General features: G+C 40.4%; 1 protein-coding gene across 1 annotated transcript in view; it reads right to left on the bottom strand.

Moving 5' to 3' along the window:
• Nucleotides 1-16,489, bottom strand: part of DYNC2H1 (dynein cytoplasmic 2 heavy chain 1) — a 372,682-nt gene that overhangs the window by 209,111 nt on the left and 147,082 nt on the right. Inside the window, exons 62-67 of the mRNA XM_034758872.1 lie at nt 11,222-11,363; nt 9,646-9,755; nt 6,698-6,796; nt 4,242-4,365; nt 2,907-3,070; nt 1,398-1,517 (exon numbers count right to left, since the gene is read on the bottom strand). Of these exons, the coding sequence (XP_034614763.1) occupies nt 1,398-1,517; nt 2,907-3,070; nt 4,242-4,365; nt 6,698-6,796; nt 9,646-9,755; nt 11,222-11,363 (759 nt within the window). The remainder of the gene's footprint in view (nt 1-1,397; nt 1,518-2,906; nt 3,071-4,241; nt 4,366-6,697; nt 6,797-9,645; nt 9,756-11,221; nt 11,364-16,489) is intronic.

A 16,489-nucleotide genomic window follows, 5' to 3' on the forward strand; every position in this document is an offset into this window, starting at 1 on the left:
CTGTACTTAATGAGGCTTATTACACACACACACACAAAAAGACAGTTGCACTGCTTCAAACAAATTGTTGGATGTTTTCACAAATGTATCAACTGTGCTGAAACTTAATCCTCTTCCTTTGAGGTTATCCTTTCCTCTACAGGTGTACTATTGGATTCAGATCAAGCAAACGGTAAAGCCCCTATTGAATTAATGGTGCAGGATGATACCCAGAATGTCCAATCCAATGTCTCTTAAAAGCAACATAAAGATTTCTTTGATTTTAATAGGCAATGGAGCAGGCTCATTCAGCAAGCCTAGTACAATAAAAGGCAATATAACCAGACTGTGATCCCCTTACTTCTAATAGTAAGCAGATACTCACAAGAGTACTCCCATTGATTTCATTAGAATCAAAAACCGAAAGAATATTTAGAAAACCAACTTCAAAATAACAGAAGGAAAACAGAACACAAAAGAGAAGTATGGCTCATAGGCAATGAGTACCTCTATGCCAGGGATCAGCAACGTTTGGCACACGGCTCGCCAGGGTAAGCACCTGCTGACGCGGCAGGTTCAGCTGATTGCGGCCCCCACTGGCCGCGGTTCGCTGCCCCAGGCCAATGGGAGTGGCGGGAAGCGGCGCGGGCGAGGGATGTGCTGGCCGCAGCTTCTCGCCCCCCCATTGGCCCGGGACGGCAAACCGTAGCGAGTGGGGGCCGCGATTGGCCGAACCTGCCGCATCAGCAGGTAAATAAACTGGCCCGGCCCGCTAGGGTGCTTACCCTGGTGAGCCGCGTGCCAAACGTTGCTGACCCCTGCTCTATGCTAAAAGTGAGAATCACATTTTCCTAATTCGTTTTCATATTTTAATTTTTTGAGATCTTACACATTTCCTGTATTTATTTTCAGAAGGCACAAAAGTAACACACATCTCTGTCTCTGTACATCCTACTGAATTTTTTTTTTTTTAATTTCTACCATTTCAACATACATATCTTGATTCAGTGGGGTACATATCCTTTGTGACTGTCTCCAGACCTAAAATATGGCAATTTTTCATCACTCAAAATAAGAGAAAAAGAAATAGTATAATCCATATTTTGTAAACTAACAAACATTTTCATTTTTCAACCCACTTCAGTAAGAAGTGGTAGCATGACATATGAATCTCTCCTACATCCAGACACAAAATTCAAGCACTAACTGGATATTTGACCCTAATGTGGCTGTGAAAATCTTGAATGTCCTGAAATGCTACAATTCACCCTGAGTTTACACATTTCCTTTCCCCATCCCTCCAAACAAATTCTTAAGCTCATTATTGCTATTAACAATTTTAGCATCTGGCATTTAAACAGATACCAGTATTAGATCTACTATGTTAATCTGAAATCAGTAGGACATATTTATTTTACCTCCAAAAGAGATTCCTCAAGTTTAGCTAATTGTATCTTCTTGTCCTCTTCTTGTTGCAACAGTTTTGTCTTCTGTTCTTCCAAATCTGGTTTTTCGTGCTGGATAGTTAAAGCTAAAAGCTAAGAGGAAAGCAACATATTCAACAAGAAGGAGAATACTAACCTCAGTTATACGTATGCATCAATTTTGGCCATGTATGTTAGCCAACGTTTTTTAACACATGCTTAAACACTAGACTCTTTAAGTCCAGTATCGTAGTTCTTGTGTATGTAAAATACAGTGATGATAAATAGAGTACATTATGAGAACAGGGGAAAGAATGGGCTTCAAAGGCTACATCTACAGTCCAAGCTAGGGGTGTGATTCCCAGCTCGTGTAGATTTACTCGCGCTAGCTCTCTGATTTAGCAAGCTAAAAATAATAGTGTAACTACTGAAGCACAGGGGCAGTGGCAAGGGCTAGTCAGATGAAGTACAAACCCACCAGAATCCCAAGGGTACATATTTGTGGTGGCTAGTCCATATCACTGCTGCTGCTCCTTGTGCTACTGCAACTGCACTACTATTTTTACTGTGCTAGCTCAGATGAGCATGTTTATTTGAGCTGGGAAGCACGCACCTAGCTCATAACATAGACCTAACCAACAAGTAGATCCAATAAGAAATAATGGTAATTTCTTACCTGTGTATCTGGCTTCTTCCAGCAACTTAATGCTAACCCAAACAGTCCTCCTAACAGTTGTTTTCCTGTTTTCAGCAGGCAAAGATGAGTTGTATGTTTGGTTAAGCTAGACATTTAGTGTTTTACCTTTTTCTCCAATGTCAAATTGTATGTTTGTTAGTTTTGAATAAACTAGCTTCCCAATGAGTAATGTTTTGAAATGATGAGGGTTTTTTTATTTTCTATTTCCTCCTTTTTCCTAGTGGCCCTCTATTTGTCCCACTTTTCTCTAAATGTCATAGACCAAAGTCTTAGCAGCTCCCAGCAATTTGGTGGAAGACCTAACACATTCAGCCTTTAGGTTTCATTGATCTCTTCTTGACCACAAGGCAAAGTATTTTGAGACCAGCAGTACAGTTTGGCAAGGATAGAAGTCTGGAGAACTGTTTTGCTAAAATTTTAAAAGCACCATGAATGCTCTTACAAATGTAACTAATAATTTAGGGTTTAATCTGATTCAGGTGAAGTCAATGGAGAACTTCCACTTACTTCAGTAGGTGTAAAATAAATGAAAACTGTTACACCTGCCATCTATGATTTGATTGTAAGGTACATTTTAAAAAAAGAGTTACATTTTTTATTTTAATTTAATTATTTTAATAATTATGTTATTGTTTAAATTTTTATGCTGCATTATATCCCCCTAGTCCTCACAACAAATTGGAGATTGCAGCTATATTCTGTCAATGGGGGCCTCTGCCAGGTCAGAAGTCAAGGTGTATCCAGAGATGAATGCAACCCAATGTCTATTAATTATTATTTTATTATAAGAAATGTTAAATGCATACCTGTCCTCTTAAACCACTTCTTGTAGTAGTAAAGTTAACTTCAGTAATAATGGAAGCTGCATCAGGTGGAATAAAGGGATTTGGGTTTCGCGTTGACAGAAATAGGCGGAATTCTTCATTATAGTCAATAATTTTGTCACCTATTTGTACAGCATATCGTGGTCCTATTAAAAATACATACATATTATCCTAAGTTTGATTAGAAAATTCCAGAATTGTCTGAAAATAAATACCCACCATGTGAAAAAACTTCAGAACCAAATGTTAGGTTTAGTTTAAAAGAAATAGTCTTATAAAACTAACAAAACCATTTTCATAAATATTATAAAAAATAAATTAAAAGATTTTTATGAGATTAACTTTTCCCTATATTGTTGGAAATAAAAATTCAGCAGCATCATAGAAGTACATTAGAACCAGCTACTAAAAAGACTCAGACCAGTCTGCTTTGGGGTGAATACCACCTGGTCCTGGTGATTTATTATTGATTAATTAACAATTTGTACCAAAATCTCCTCTAATGACACCTCAATCTGGGACAGTTCCTCAGATTTGTCACCTAAAAAGAATGGCTCAGGTTTGGGAATTTCCCTCACATCCTCAGCTCTGAAGACCAATGCAAAGAATTCGTTTAGTTTCTCCGCAATGGCCATATCGTCCTTTATTGTTCCTTTAGCATCATGATCGTCCAGTGGCCCCACTGGTTGTTTAGCAGGCTTCCTGTTTCTGATGATTTAAAAAAATTCTTGCTATTTCTTTTTGAGTCTTTGGCTGGCTGTTCTTCAAATTCTTTTTTGGCCTTGGCTAGCTTCCTGAATATACTATGAAATGTATATCAGTTTTTCTTGCATTTTATCCCATCAGCTCACTGGACCTCATGGCCTGTGGATAACTATTTTCTCGCTCCATCCTCATTTTGATGTTTCTCTTTTTCTTAGTTTTCTAAGAAAATTAAAGAGAAACTGCAATACTAACAATCTAAAAAGCTGATTTCCAGCTCTAAGTTAAGGCACTTCATTTTTGGACTCTGTAAGGGTCAGAGATCCCAAACAAAAGCATGTGCTTTAAAGTACGACTATGAAGTCAACTTAAACTTTAGAATGATTCAATGTGTCTTGTTTTATCCTATTTGAGAGAACTTTAAATATGTTTAAATATTTCCAACACAGATCACACATTACATGAGTAGTGGAAGGTAAACATAAAAGAGCAAAATCCTAACCAACATTCATGTATCTATAAAGCAATAAATTAAAAATTAGATTCTGTACTACGTACATTGATTTAATTCACAGACATCTAAAACAGCTCTCCCTCAAACTGTCAGGCATTTACCTTGAGCAACAAGATCTTTTCTTAACAGTGGATAAAGAACTGGCTCTACTCCATCCATCTCCTGTAGAATAAGTGTTTTCCCAAATCTCACTGCCAGCTCAAGAGCAGTAATGAAGGTAGCATCCTGTGTACATAAAAATTAATGCCTATTAAATTATTTAGTTCCTTAATATTAATATATTTCTTAGTCAATTGTGGAAACATTAAATATTGTGCAAAGAATATATCTCTTTAAGGATGCACATCCTAAGATTATTTTGTCAAAAAACTATTGTAGTTACCCATAATGGTTATACATTAAATATATTTGTCTCTACATATTCACATTCTAGGAATAGCATGTCCTGCCAAGCAAGTCAATGAAGAATTTAAAGCAGTAAAACTGAAATGCAAGGGACATCAGATCAAGTGATCTGCAACCAAGAGCACAAAACACATCTTCACTTAACTATATTTTGGTACCTCTCTACTACCAGTGTTATGGAGTATACACCCCATGCAGGCCCAGCAACCAAGGGGTTAATTCAGGTACTACAGCCAGACAGGCTTAAGGTGACTGACTTGGAATCCAGTGGAGTGAGCAGGCCTGCCTTCTGCTACCGACCCCTGAGAGATTTAAGAACTGAAGGAGTTTCCAGACCCCCTAAGCACTAGGACCAGCTGACCCAACCAAGTATAAGGGGAAGCCCCATATACCCCAGACTCAGGAAACAGGAACTGACTGACTGATCCACCAGATGGAGTGAACTCTGGGGCAATGCTCCATCTGGCCAAAAGCGGTTCTGTTGCATCAATACACCAGCTCACAACCAGGAAACATTATTAATAGTGGAAAGCAGAGAGGGGCTATGCCAATTTGCAGACGCAGTGTATCTGGGAATAACTATTATGTAGTCTTCTTTTCTCCTTTATGAAGTTGCATCTGTGGGTCTCCACTGTAGCAGTCTAGCAGACATTGACACTGTTGAATAGTAGACCTACTACATCTATTCAAGAGAATAATCACTGCTCTCCCAAAATGAGCATCTGCTCATGTCTCAGAATAAGAATAATGGAAGAGTGACATGAACCTCACATGCCACCTTTCCAAATTTCATCTTTAGACATATTGTAAAGACAAACTGTAAAGCCTTTACTACTCTAGGAGAATGGACCCTGAGTCCTTCTTGCACACACAATCTGATGAAGCTTAGATAGTTTCTGCCCCAAAATAGCAAGGTCTTTGGTTCTCTCTCCAACACCACAAAGCGGCTTTCAAGTAGACTCTCTGAAGCGTATAGTTGTCAGGATCCTAGCAAGGACAGTCAGGACACAGGGTCAGAGCGGAGTCAAACCAGAGGCTGGGAGTAGTGGAGGAGTTCATAGTCAGGTTCCAGGACAGGGTCGATACCAAGGTTCAGAGTCTGAGTCAGGTTTCAGGGTCCGGTTCAAAAGGCGAAGTCCAAATCAAGCCAAGGTCCAAGCCAAGAGCTCAAGAGCAAGGAACAGGAATGGTCATGACAGGTATAGGAGATCCATACTGTTGTCTGGACATTCCTGGAATGCCCATTGGGTTTATATAGGGTGAAGAGCCAATCAGGAGCAATGAGGCTGCTGCCTGTCAGACCCCTTGAGGCAAGACTATCCATGGTTTATGTCCACAGCAGGTCATGAGCAGTGGAACACATGCTGATTACAGCTGTTGCTGTGTGGCAGCATAGGGATGTTAGCAGCTCTACAGGCTTTGGTTCTAGACCCACAGGGCCTTACAGTAAGTAGTTCTTCATGGTAACAACCAATAGCCTTTTTTACATTTAAGCTACGAAACATGGCTTTATCTGGTAAATCATAAGACTTTGGAAAATCTTTATTAAAGAAGAGATTAATTCCAATTAAAGTCTGAGACTACTTTAGTCAAAAATTTTGGGTGTGGTCCCAAAGTACCTTCTCTCTATTTAAAAAAATAAAAAGAGCATGAGAAAAGTTCATCGTATGAACTTGCTGCTATGAAATCATTCTGTGTGGAAGCAATATAAAGCAGGAGATAGGGTAAAGGATCTGGCCCTATAATTTTAAATAATCTGATGTCTCTGCTACTCAAGTCAACCTATCATCACTATTAAAACTGTAAATACCAATAATTTTTATTTTTAAGATTAGCTAGAGCACAAAATTTGTAAAAACAGGTAAACTTTTTAATGTTAAAAGTATGTAAAATGTTAATTGCATTTGCCAATTTTACACAAACTTTTGGTACAATATATATAGTTAAAGGGCTTCCCAGTAGTTTTAGAAAGAGTGAGCCAGCATATGTAGTTATTTCTTCCGAGAACACTGTGTGAAATGATATAATCCCAAGAACCTGGCTAAATCATCAGTGAATACTATCACACTTCCCCTCAACCCACACTATGGGTTCTGGGGCCAGCAGGGCTCAGCCAGAATTAAAGATCTAGGATTAAGAGTAAATACTGGACCTGTTGGTTAATAACTTCCAAGCGAGATTCTTTCAAATGTGTCTTCAACCATTCTGTAGCCCTTGAAGAAGGATCTATTAAAAAGGGACAAATTCGACTCTGGAAAAAAAAAGAATTGTTATATACTACCATCTGGTTTTAGGAAGAAAATATGAAACTAACAAATTTCTTCATTTCCTAAAAATATAAATAACACTGAAGAGTTAAAAATTTCAACAACTGTTATTATTACTGAACTGCTTGATCAAAGGAGGCAGCCCACTAACAGAACCACAGTGACTGATTCTGGCAGGAAAAAGACTAATATTCTGTAATACAATTATATTCCCAGATGTTGGATCCACTGAAGTTGGACACATCTGCTCCATCTCTCTCTGCACTATTACTATATTGTCATCTACATCCACTACTACCACCACTTTGTGCCTTGTTAGAAGTATAATAAATAATAATAATAATTAATGGAGATATCCCATCTCCTAGAACTGGAAGGGACCTTGAAAAGTCATTGAGTCCAGCCCCCTGCCTTCACTAGCAGGACCAAGTACTGATTTTTCCCCAGATCCCTAAGTGGCCCCCTCAAGGATTGAACTCACAACCCTGGGTTTAGCAGGCCAATGCTCAAACCACTGAGCTATCCCTCCCCCCACTTGAGGAGTATGTCTTCTCCTTTCAGCCCCGCAGTTTTCTCCTCCCTCTGACAAAAATATAGCACTTTTCATCTGTACATCTGAAGGCACTTTACAAATGAGTATTATTATGGTCATTTTACAGACAAGGAAGTAGGTAAAGATAGTAGTTTGCCTATAGTCACAAAGAAAATCAGTGTCATAATCCTGAAGACATTATTATGTGTAGTATTCTTTATTATAATTAGTACCACTAGGGCACCATCACATTATAACCTTCATATTAATGATGTGGTAGGCTTTCCTTTTAATAAAAACTCATTTAAATAATAGCTGTTGCCCCAACGGAAAACCATACCTCATTATCTGTATAAGTATGGTATCAAGCTGTGTTAGCTATTAGTAAGCTGGAATGTATATTATGACTAGGTCTGCCATGCTAGAAGGCTGCAAACAGATGTATGGGATATATTCCAAACACTGAAATTTTCACCCTTGCTACACTGTCTTATACTTAAATGTTCAACACCTTAATTGCTGGTCATTTCCTAAGAATACAGTGACCATTCAAAGAGTGGTATTGTGCTAAGTGGAAGGAGAATTTGTGGCTGAGAGGTACAGCCAGGTTTGGACTCTTGTCTTTAAAAAATCATGACCAGCCCCATTTCAACCTGCTCAAAAAACTCTTCCTTTCTTAGACTGGTCTGTTTTAGACAGGATTACAGTAGGAAAGAATCCAGCATATTGCTGGTAACATGGTTGTATAAAACCAAGTCTTCAGTATGAGGCTCTCTGTCTACATTCCACTTTGGGATCTGATGGGAGTGGGAAATGTGGCGTTTGAAGGAGACAAATTAACAAGAAGAAAGGGAGACAAGGATTCTGCCTTGGGGAGGGAAAGAATACTTGGCTCCTGTATCTCATCTTAAAAACAAAAGGCCAGATTGAAAATGGACCTTGGTGCATGTGTCACTAGGAAGGTGAACTAGCAAGATTTGCCACAGTTACTTGGCCCACAAAACAGCCAGCCATAATTTCAATTGTAGAGACTGTTCCTTCTGTGAGGCAGAAATGCACGTTGCATGAAAGGGGATGAAACTACTCACTATAGTAAGCTTAACACATGAGAGATAATAAGTGGGAGACTATCCTAGAAAACAGTGATTGAAAAAGCAGCAACTCTGAGAAAAAGCAGGAGTCATAGTGGACAAACAACTCAACATGAGCTACCAGTACGATGCTGTGGCAAACATCGCTAATGAGATCCTTGGATGTATAAAGAGGGGAGTAATGATTAAGAGCAGGAACGTGATTTTACCTCTGCTGAAATACCAGTACTGGTGTCCACATTTTAAAAATTATGTTGAAAAACTGGAGAGGTACAGAGAAAAACCACAAAACTTATTTGAGGGCCAGAAAAAAAACCTACATTTAGAGGCTTAAAGAGCTTACTCTGTAAATATGATCAAAAAGAACACTGAGATGTGTGATGTTTACAGTGTAATAAATAACTTCACAGGAAGAAAATAACAGGTACTATAGGGCTTTTTAACCTAGTGGGAAAAGGTGTAACAAGAATTGATGGCTGGAATTTAAAGCAAAACAAAGGCAAATTAGAAATAAGGCACAGAATTATTATTTTTTTAACAGTGAGGGTGATTAACCACTGGAACTACCAAAGTAAGTGGAGAATTCTCCTTTTCTAGAGGGTTTCAAGTCCTCAAATCAAGACAGTGGATACCTTTTTAGAAGATATGCTTTAGTCAAGCACAAGTTATTGGGCTCAATACAGGAGTAACTGGGTGATATTCTATGTCATATGTCTCATACTAGATAATTTAATTGTCCCGTCTGGCCTTAAAATTATGAATTTATAAATCTGTAAAAGTGTTTGCAGGATATGGCCATTTTTTATACATCTTGGCAATGGAATGGCTGATATGACAAAAATGCACATTTACAACACAGTGGATAATTCTCAAAAGTTTGTAATGACGCTAAAGATAACTCATGTTTGGCCTAATTTGAAGGACAGAGGGCCTTTCCTCTTGAATTTTCAGATAAAAATGATAAATGCAAAAAAGCAAAATGCATAGATGATGGAACAATTTTGTTCCTTTCATTTTAGAGAAATCAGAGTTGTATATATAAACAAGTAGCATAAATATTTTATTTCTGTAATGTTTGTGCCTTCAGGAGTACTAACAAGATCATAAACATTGAATGAGGTCATCAAAGAACCCAGAAAAACCATCTGCTTCACCCAGTTTCAAAGAAAATGTCTCCAAGAAAAGAAACAAAAAATACAGAACTGTTTACCTGCAAGATCACAAGAGCATTTTCTATTGAAAGGTCATCTGAGGGTAAACCTTCACTTTTCCAAATTAGTTGCTCACTCTCTGTGCACAGAAACCGCCTCATATCAAATTCTGGCAAATTAAAGATGGATTTATTAATTATATACCATGTACCTGTGCTGACATTTATATTCTGTTTGCGTTATATGTCACTAGTTACAAGAGATTCTGCTGTATACAATACAGTTCTGTATATTTCCTTTATAATTTTTTTTTAAATTACTGATCTTTTCTATAGCTCTGATGTTATAGGAGAGTGTTATTAATACATAAAGGATAAAGAAATGATTGTCTTCTGACCATCCCTCATTTTTGGAATAGGCAAATTAACCATATTCCTCCAAGTAAGGGGATCTATACTTTCCACCATTGATTTCTCTGCAGCGATTGTGTGCCTATATGCAATCAAAAGACGTTACAGTCTGTTCGGGTTTATGTCGTTGTGAGTTCTTGGGAAGACATACACCTGGAAGAAGAATCAATTTTTGGCACTTTCCCATCCAGGGATAGCAAACTCAGATCACTGATGATTGCCAAAGCTGTGCCTACATGTAGCTACCATACATAAGAACGGCCATACGGGGTCAAATCAATAGTCGATCTAGCCGAGCATCCTGTCTCTGACAGTGGACAGTGCCAGATGCTTCAGAGGGAATAAACAGAACAAGGCAATTTTGAGTGATCCAACCCATTATCCAGTCCCAGCTTCTGGAAGTTGCAAGTTTAGTGACAACCAGAGCATGGTAAATAGCTTTTGATGGACCTGTTCTCTATTAACTTACTTACTTCTTTTCTGAACCTAATTATACTTTTGGCCTTCACAGCATCCCATGGCAACGAAATCTACAGGTTGACTGTGCGTTGTGTGAAAAAGTACTTTCTTTTGTTTCTTTTAAACATGCTGCATATTAATTTAATCAGTTGATCCCTAGTTCTTGTGTTATGTGAAGGGGTAAATAATTTCTATTCACTTTCTCTATACCATTCATGATTTTAAAGACCTCTATCATAGCCCCCCTTAATCTCCTCTTTTCTAAGGACAGTTCCTGTCTTTTTACTCTCTCCTCATATGGAAGCTGTTTCATACCCCTAATAATTTTTGTTGCCCTTCTTGGCTCCTTTTCCAATTCTAATATTTATGTATTTTTTGAAATGGGGCTACCAGAACTGCACCTGGTATTCAAGGTGTGGGCAAATCATGGATTTATATAGTGGCATGATGACATTTTCTGTCTTATTATTGGTCCCTTTCCTAATGTCTTTAGTATTCTATTAGCTTTTTTGAATGCAGCTGCACACTGAGCAGATGTTTTCAAAGAACTATCAACAATGATTCCAAGATCTCTTTCTTGAGTGGCAATAACTAATTTAGATCCCATCATTTTGTATGTATAATTGGGATTATTTTTTCCAATATGAAAGTAGTGTTATTAATCTGTCAAAGCATTATGAATTTCCAAGATTTATAAACAAAAATATGTATTAAAATTATCAATCTCTCTCACTTGTCTTCATGTCAAAGAAAATAAAATACGTACTTTCAAGACCTGATGATTTTGTCCATTCATCCAGACTAATTTTTCGCTGATCCTCTGGAGCAGCAGAAAGATAAGTAATGAAAGCAGCAGCCAACTGAGCTCTTTTAGGCAGAGTGGTTAGTTCATCTGTGATCTCTGAAACCTAAAAAAATAAAAATAAAAGATATGTAGTGGATTCATGACAGATGGCACCTTCAGAGCCAAATGTATGGAGCAATGGCCAGCTTGCCACCCTACAAATATCCAGAATGGGAACTCGAGCCAGAAAAGCCGCGGAAGACATCATCAACCTGGCCCAGTGAGCCGCCACTTTATTAAGAAGTGCAACATTGGTCAATCGGTAGCATAAACAAATACAACCGGAAATCCAAGAAGAGATCATCTGGAAAGAGACTGGGTGGCCCTTGACTTAGTCTGAGAATGTGACAAAGAGTTGAGACAAAGACCTGAATGGTTTGGTCCGCTCCAGGTAAAAAGCCAAAGCTCTTCTAACATCTAAATGATGTTTAAATCTGATGGCATTTTTCGTCCCCTTTGCTCAAATGAGGCTTTGGAAAGAATGCTGGTAAATAAATCGCTTGACTCATGTGAAATTTGGAAACCACTTTAAACAGGAATTTAGCATGAGGCTGAAGGAAAACCTTGTCCCTAAAGAAAATTGTATAGAGTAGCTCTGATAGCAAAGCTCACAGCTCCCCTACTCACCTGAAAAGCTACTTTTATTGACAGGTGCAAACAGAGAACAAGTTGCTAGCAGCTCAAAAGGCAGGACCCATCAACTTTGCTAGCACCAGATTTAAACTCCACTGAGGAACCAGATTATGAATATAACACAAACACTTTAGAAACCTGATGGACATAGAGTTCGAAAAAATTGATCGGTTATCCACAGGCGGGTGGAAAGCTGAGATAGCTGCCAGATGAACTCTGATGGAACCAAGCCAATCCTTGGTGTTTCAGAAACAAAAGATAATCCAAGATATGTCTAATTGGAGCTTGGTTTGAGGGAATACCTCTTTATATGGACCAGATGGAAAATCTCTTCTACTTAGCAATGTAACTAGACCTACTTGAAGGTTTCCTGCTATTCAGTGGCTCTTCCTTAGAATAAATCTGATCCAAGTCTGTGTCAGCTATGAATCATCCACACTGTCAGGTGGAAGGCCTGAAGTTTGGGATAACAAAGGCTGCTGTGGTCCTGGAAAATGAGATCCACATCTCTCAGGAGCAACAGTGGAGATCTGACCAATAGGGCTAGTAGGGTTGACAGCCAATCTCAATGGGACCACACAGGGGCTATTAGAATAAGGTGTGCAGAATCTTGCTTGACTTTGGATAAGACTTTGGGCAGGAATGCAACTGGAGGGAGGATATACAACATAGCTACTGTGCTGTCCATGAGCACCAATAAGTTCCACCCCTGATGTGTGGCAGGAATGCCATACAAGCCAGATGGATGGCTCATAGCTCCGTGATATTTATATGGAGACTTAGATCCTGGGGAGTCCAAAGGCCCTAAATCTGAAGGTGACCTAAGTGAGCTCCCCAACCTAGATCCAATGTATTTATGACTACAGTGAGACCCTGTTGCAGAGGAGCAAAGTGAACTCCTCACAAATATTCATAGATTCTATCTACCAATCCAGGAAGGATAACACCTGAGTGGATACTTGGACCACCATGACTATATGACGACGGGCTGGTGCATACACCGAGACTATCCAACTGTGTAAATGTCTGATGTAGCTGTAGATGCAGTCTTAGCATGCTGCACCACAGATGTGCACACTGCCATGTGTCCTAGAAGTTTGAGACAGTTCCAAACTGTGGTGATAGGGTGCACCTTTATATCTAGAGCAATGAGTTGCATCATTTGGAACAGCTTCTGTGATAGGAAAGCCCTGGCCTTTGTAAAGTCCAGGACTGCTTTAATGAATTCTGTTCTTTGAACAGGAGACAGGATGGACTTCTGGATGGACTTAGTATCCCCAGCATGTCGAAAGTGGATTAAATAATGGCTGGAGAGTACCTGAAACCTGAATCAGCCCCTGACTAGCCAGTCATCCAAGTAAGGGAATACCTAGAATCCTGAATTTCGCAGGAATGGCACTACTAAAGCCATACATTTTTGTGAAAATGAAAAGAGCTGCTGATAGTCTGAAAGACAGCCCTGAGAATTGGTAATGGAATCTGTTTACCATGAACCTGAGAAATTTTCAGAGGCTCTGGTGAATTGCCACGTGAAAATAAGCATCTTTTATTGATGCTAAGGAATTGTTAATAGACTAGATTCATCATCTGGAATTTCAGATCTAAAATAGGCCTGAAAACCCCCTCCCACCCCTTTACTTTTGGGATTAGGAAGTAGTGGGAATAAAATCCCTTCCCTCTGAACATGGGAACAGCCTGTATAGCCCCCACAAGGAGAAGAGACTGACCCTCCTGAAGTAGCATGCACCCGTGAGAGCAGTACCTGAAATGGGAAGGTGAAGAGAAGTGGGAAAGGGGAGTAGAAATAAATGGAAGGGTGTATTCCAGTTCTGCTATGCTTAAGGCCCCTCTGATGCAGGTCCAAGCACTTAGGAAGCAGGATAGGTGGTTGGCAATAATAGGGGTCGGGAAAAATGGCACTATGGGGAGCAGTACACTGCTCTCAACCAATGGGTCAAAATGACTGCTTAGATGATCCAGATTGCCTAGAAGAGTTGGCAGCTGAAGAGACGAATAGAGGAGAAGGATGGCTCTTGCAACCCTGACCCTCTTTTTGGACAGGTCCTGGGAATGCAGCAAGAATGGCTGACACTTTTGGGAATGCTGTGGAAGGAATGGCTTTCTTTTTGCCACCGGTACATAGATCCCCAGAGACGTAAGGGTCACTCTTGAATCCTTAAGGTTCTGAAGCCTCTCATCAAGCTTTACTGGAAAACAGCAAGAGGCCTTCAAATGGGAGGTCTTGAATTGTTTGTTGCACCTCCAGCGGGAGGCCTGATTCCTGCAGCCAAGATGAACATCACATCGTGATGGCGGAGGCAATAGCTCGAGCTGCAGAGTCTGTCACATCCAGGCTCACCAGCAATGCTGTTCTGACAACTAATTTGCTTTCCTCCACCAAAGCAGACAACTCCTGCTTTGCCTCATCAGGAATCTTGTCTTTGAATTTCAGGATATTACCCCACAGGCTGAAGTCATAACGACCCAGCAGAGCTTGCTGGTTTGCAATCCTGAGCTGTAAATCTCCCATGGAATAAAATTTCTGGACAAACAGATCTAGGTTTTTTTTTTTTGCTTCCGTTCCCTTTGGAATAAAGGCCTGGTTTCCTCACCTTTCCTTTTTGTTGGTAGCTATGACCACAAGAGAGACTGGAAGAGGGTATCTGTAAGAGTGCTTGAATCCCTGTGATGGGACATAATATCTCTTCTCCACTCTTTTGGCAGTGGGAGGCAGAGAAAAAGGAGTCTTCCATAAAATCCTGACAGGCTCTAGAATAGCTTCATTTATAGGAAGAGCTACCCTTGAGGGTCCTGCAGACGCTAAAATGTCCACAAGCCCATGTGACCTTTCTTGTACCTCTTCTGGCTGGATAGCTAAAGTTGCAGACACCCTCTGCAACAAGTCTTGATGAGCTTTAAAGCCATCAAGAGGTGGGGAGGTAGACTCAGCCACTACTGCCTCATCAGGAAACAAAGAAGAAGAGGCTAAAGGTTGTTGAGGAGGTCCCTCCTCTAACTCCTCTACAGGGGAGTCCCCAGCATGCAGCTCTCTCTGCACAGTACTAATCCCAGTACTGAGGGAACAAAGATGGTGACTCTCTTGTAGATGCTCCCAGCACCTGGCTGATGTAGAGGTGCAGGAATGGAGCAGAGAGGCTCTGGAATGTGGAGGGAAGCCCCAAGGGTCCAGAAGGTAACCAGCTCTGTGTAGGCCACTGACTCTTAGAATGCTGAGGCTGTGAATGGTACCACACCAGACAGGCACCCCACTGGGGCTGTTGGGCATGCTCAGGTTGGAACACAAAGGATCCAACTTCCGAATCTGATGTAGAGTCCATTTCTTCTGACCATGGGGGAGCTGAACTTGTTGATACTGGAGAAGAGGGAACCAGTGAAATCATTGCTGGCTTGCCTCTAGATGCAATACATTGTAGAGATGCTGCAAGAGTAGAAGTGGCTGGTACCAAGTAGTGCTCTGGAGCTTGAGCCGGGACCACGGGAGTGTGGTTCCAATATCTATTCCATGCAAGGCTCCTGAATTATGGGAGAAGCCAGTACCAACAAGTTAAGCAACTCTCTGGCTGCCTCAAAACCCTTGCATGTTGACAGCATTGGAAAGGGCTGCTGAGCCTGCGGTACTGAGAGGTGTGCTGATCTTTCAGGGATTATTCTCAACCGGCCCTTCCTGGGTTCTGGAGTCAGCAATCCCTGCTGTCTCACGGATTGCTTTTGGGTGGGTATGACTGTTTGGAACGTCCCACTGAGACCTTGTGAACTTCTTCGAGGGTCCCAGTACCAAGTCCTTAGGAGACTTATGCGGTCTCTTCTTAGGCACCAGCAATGTAGATTTGCCTGAGAACTCTGTCAGAATGGGAGGAAGCACTCCTAACAGACTTGGATCTGCTCTGTACCCATTCAGAGCAGGAAGGTTCTGATGGCGGACAAAGTGCAGACTCCATGAGTAGGTACCTGAGCCTGGAAACCCTTTTCGAATGGGATTTGAACCCACTACAAATGTGACGTTTGTCACTGACATGCACCTCTCCCAGCCACTTAAGGCATCTGGGATGTGGGTCACTCACTGGCATAGATCTGTTACATGAAAAACAGGCCTTGAAGCCAGGAAAACAGGGCATCAGTCCAGTGTCATGTCCAGTGTCCCACCAGGCACCGGTAACCCCACACTAAAAAGATAGCACATTGTAAACTTAATCCTATAACTAACCATTTACAGATATACTATACAAGACTAAAAACTATTGCACAGCTACTATTTACACTGTAAATACACAAATAGTGTAAGGGAGGGAAAATATGAAGAAACAAAGATCATCGCTCCAACAACAACCATCACTAGTGGTAGGAAAGAACTGTGGTGGGTCAGGGGCAGTGCAGCCCTTTATACTTGTGCGAAGTGGCACAAGGCACCAGAGGGCGTTAACACTTCCCCGACAGGTATTGCCAAGGGAAAAATCTCTGACAACTGTGCCTAAGCCACATACACACACTTACGATGGAATGGACACTTGCAATCACTCGAACAACTATAAAATGTGA

The sequence above is a fragment of the Trachemys scripta genome, chromosome 1, assembly GCF_013100865.1.
Source record: "Trachemys scripta elegans isolate TJP31775 chromosome 1, CAS_Tse_1.0, whole genome shotgun sequence".
NCBI lineage: Eukaryota > Metazoa > Chordata > Testudines > Emydidae > Trachemys > Trachemys scripta.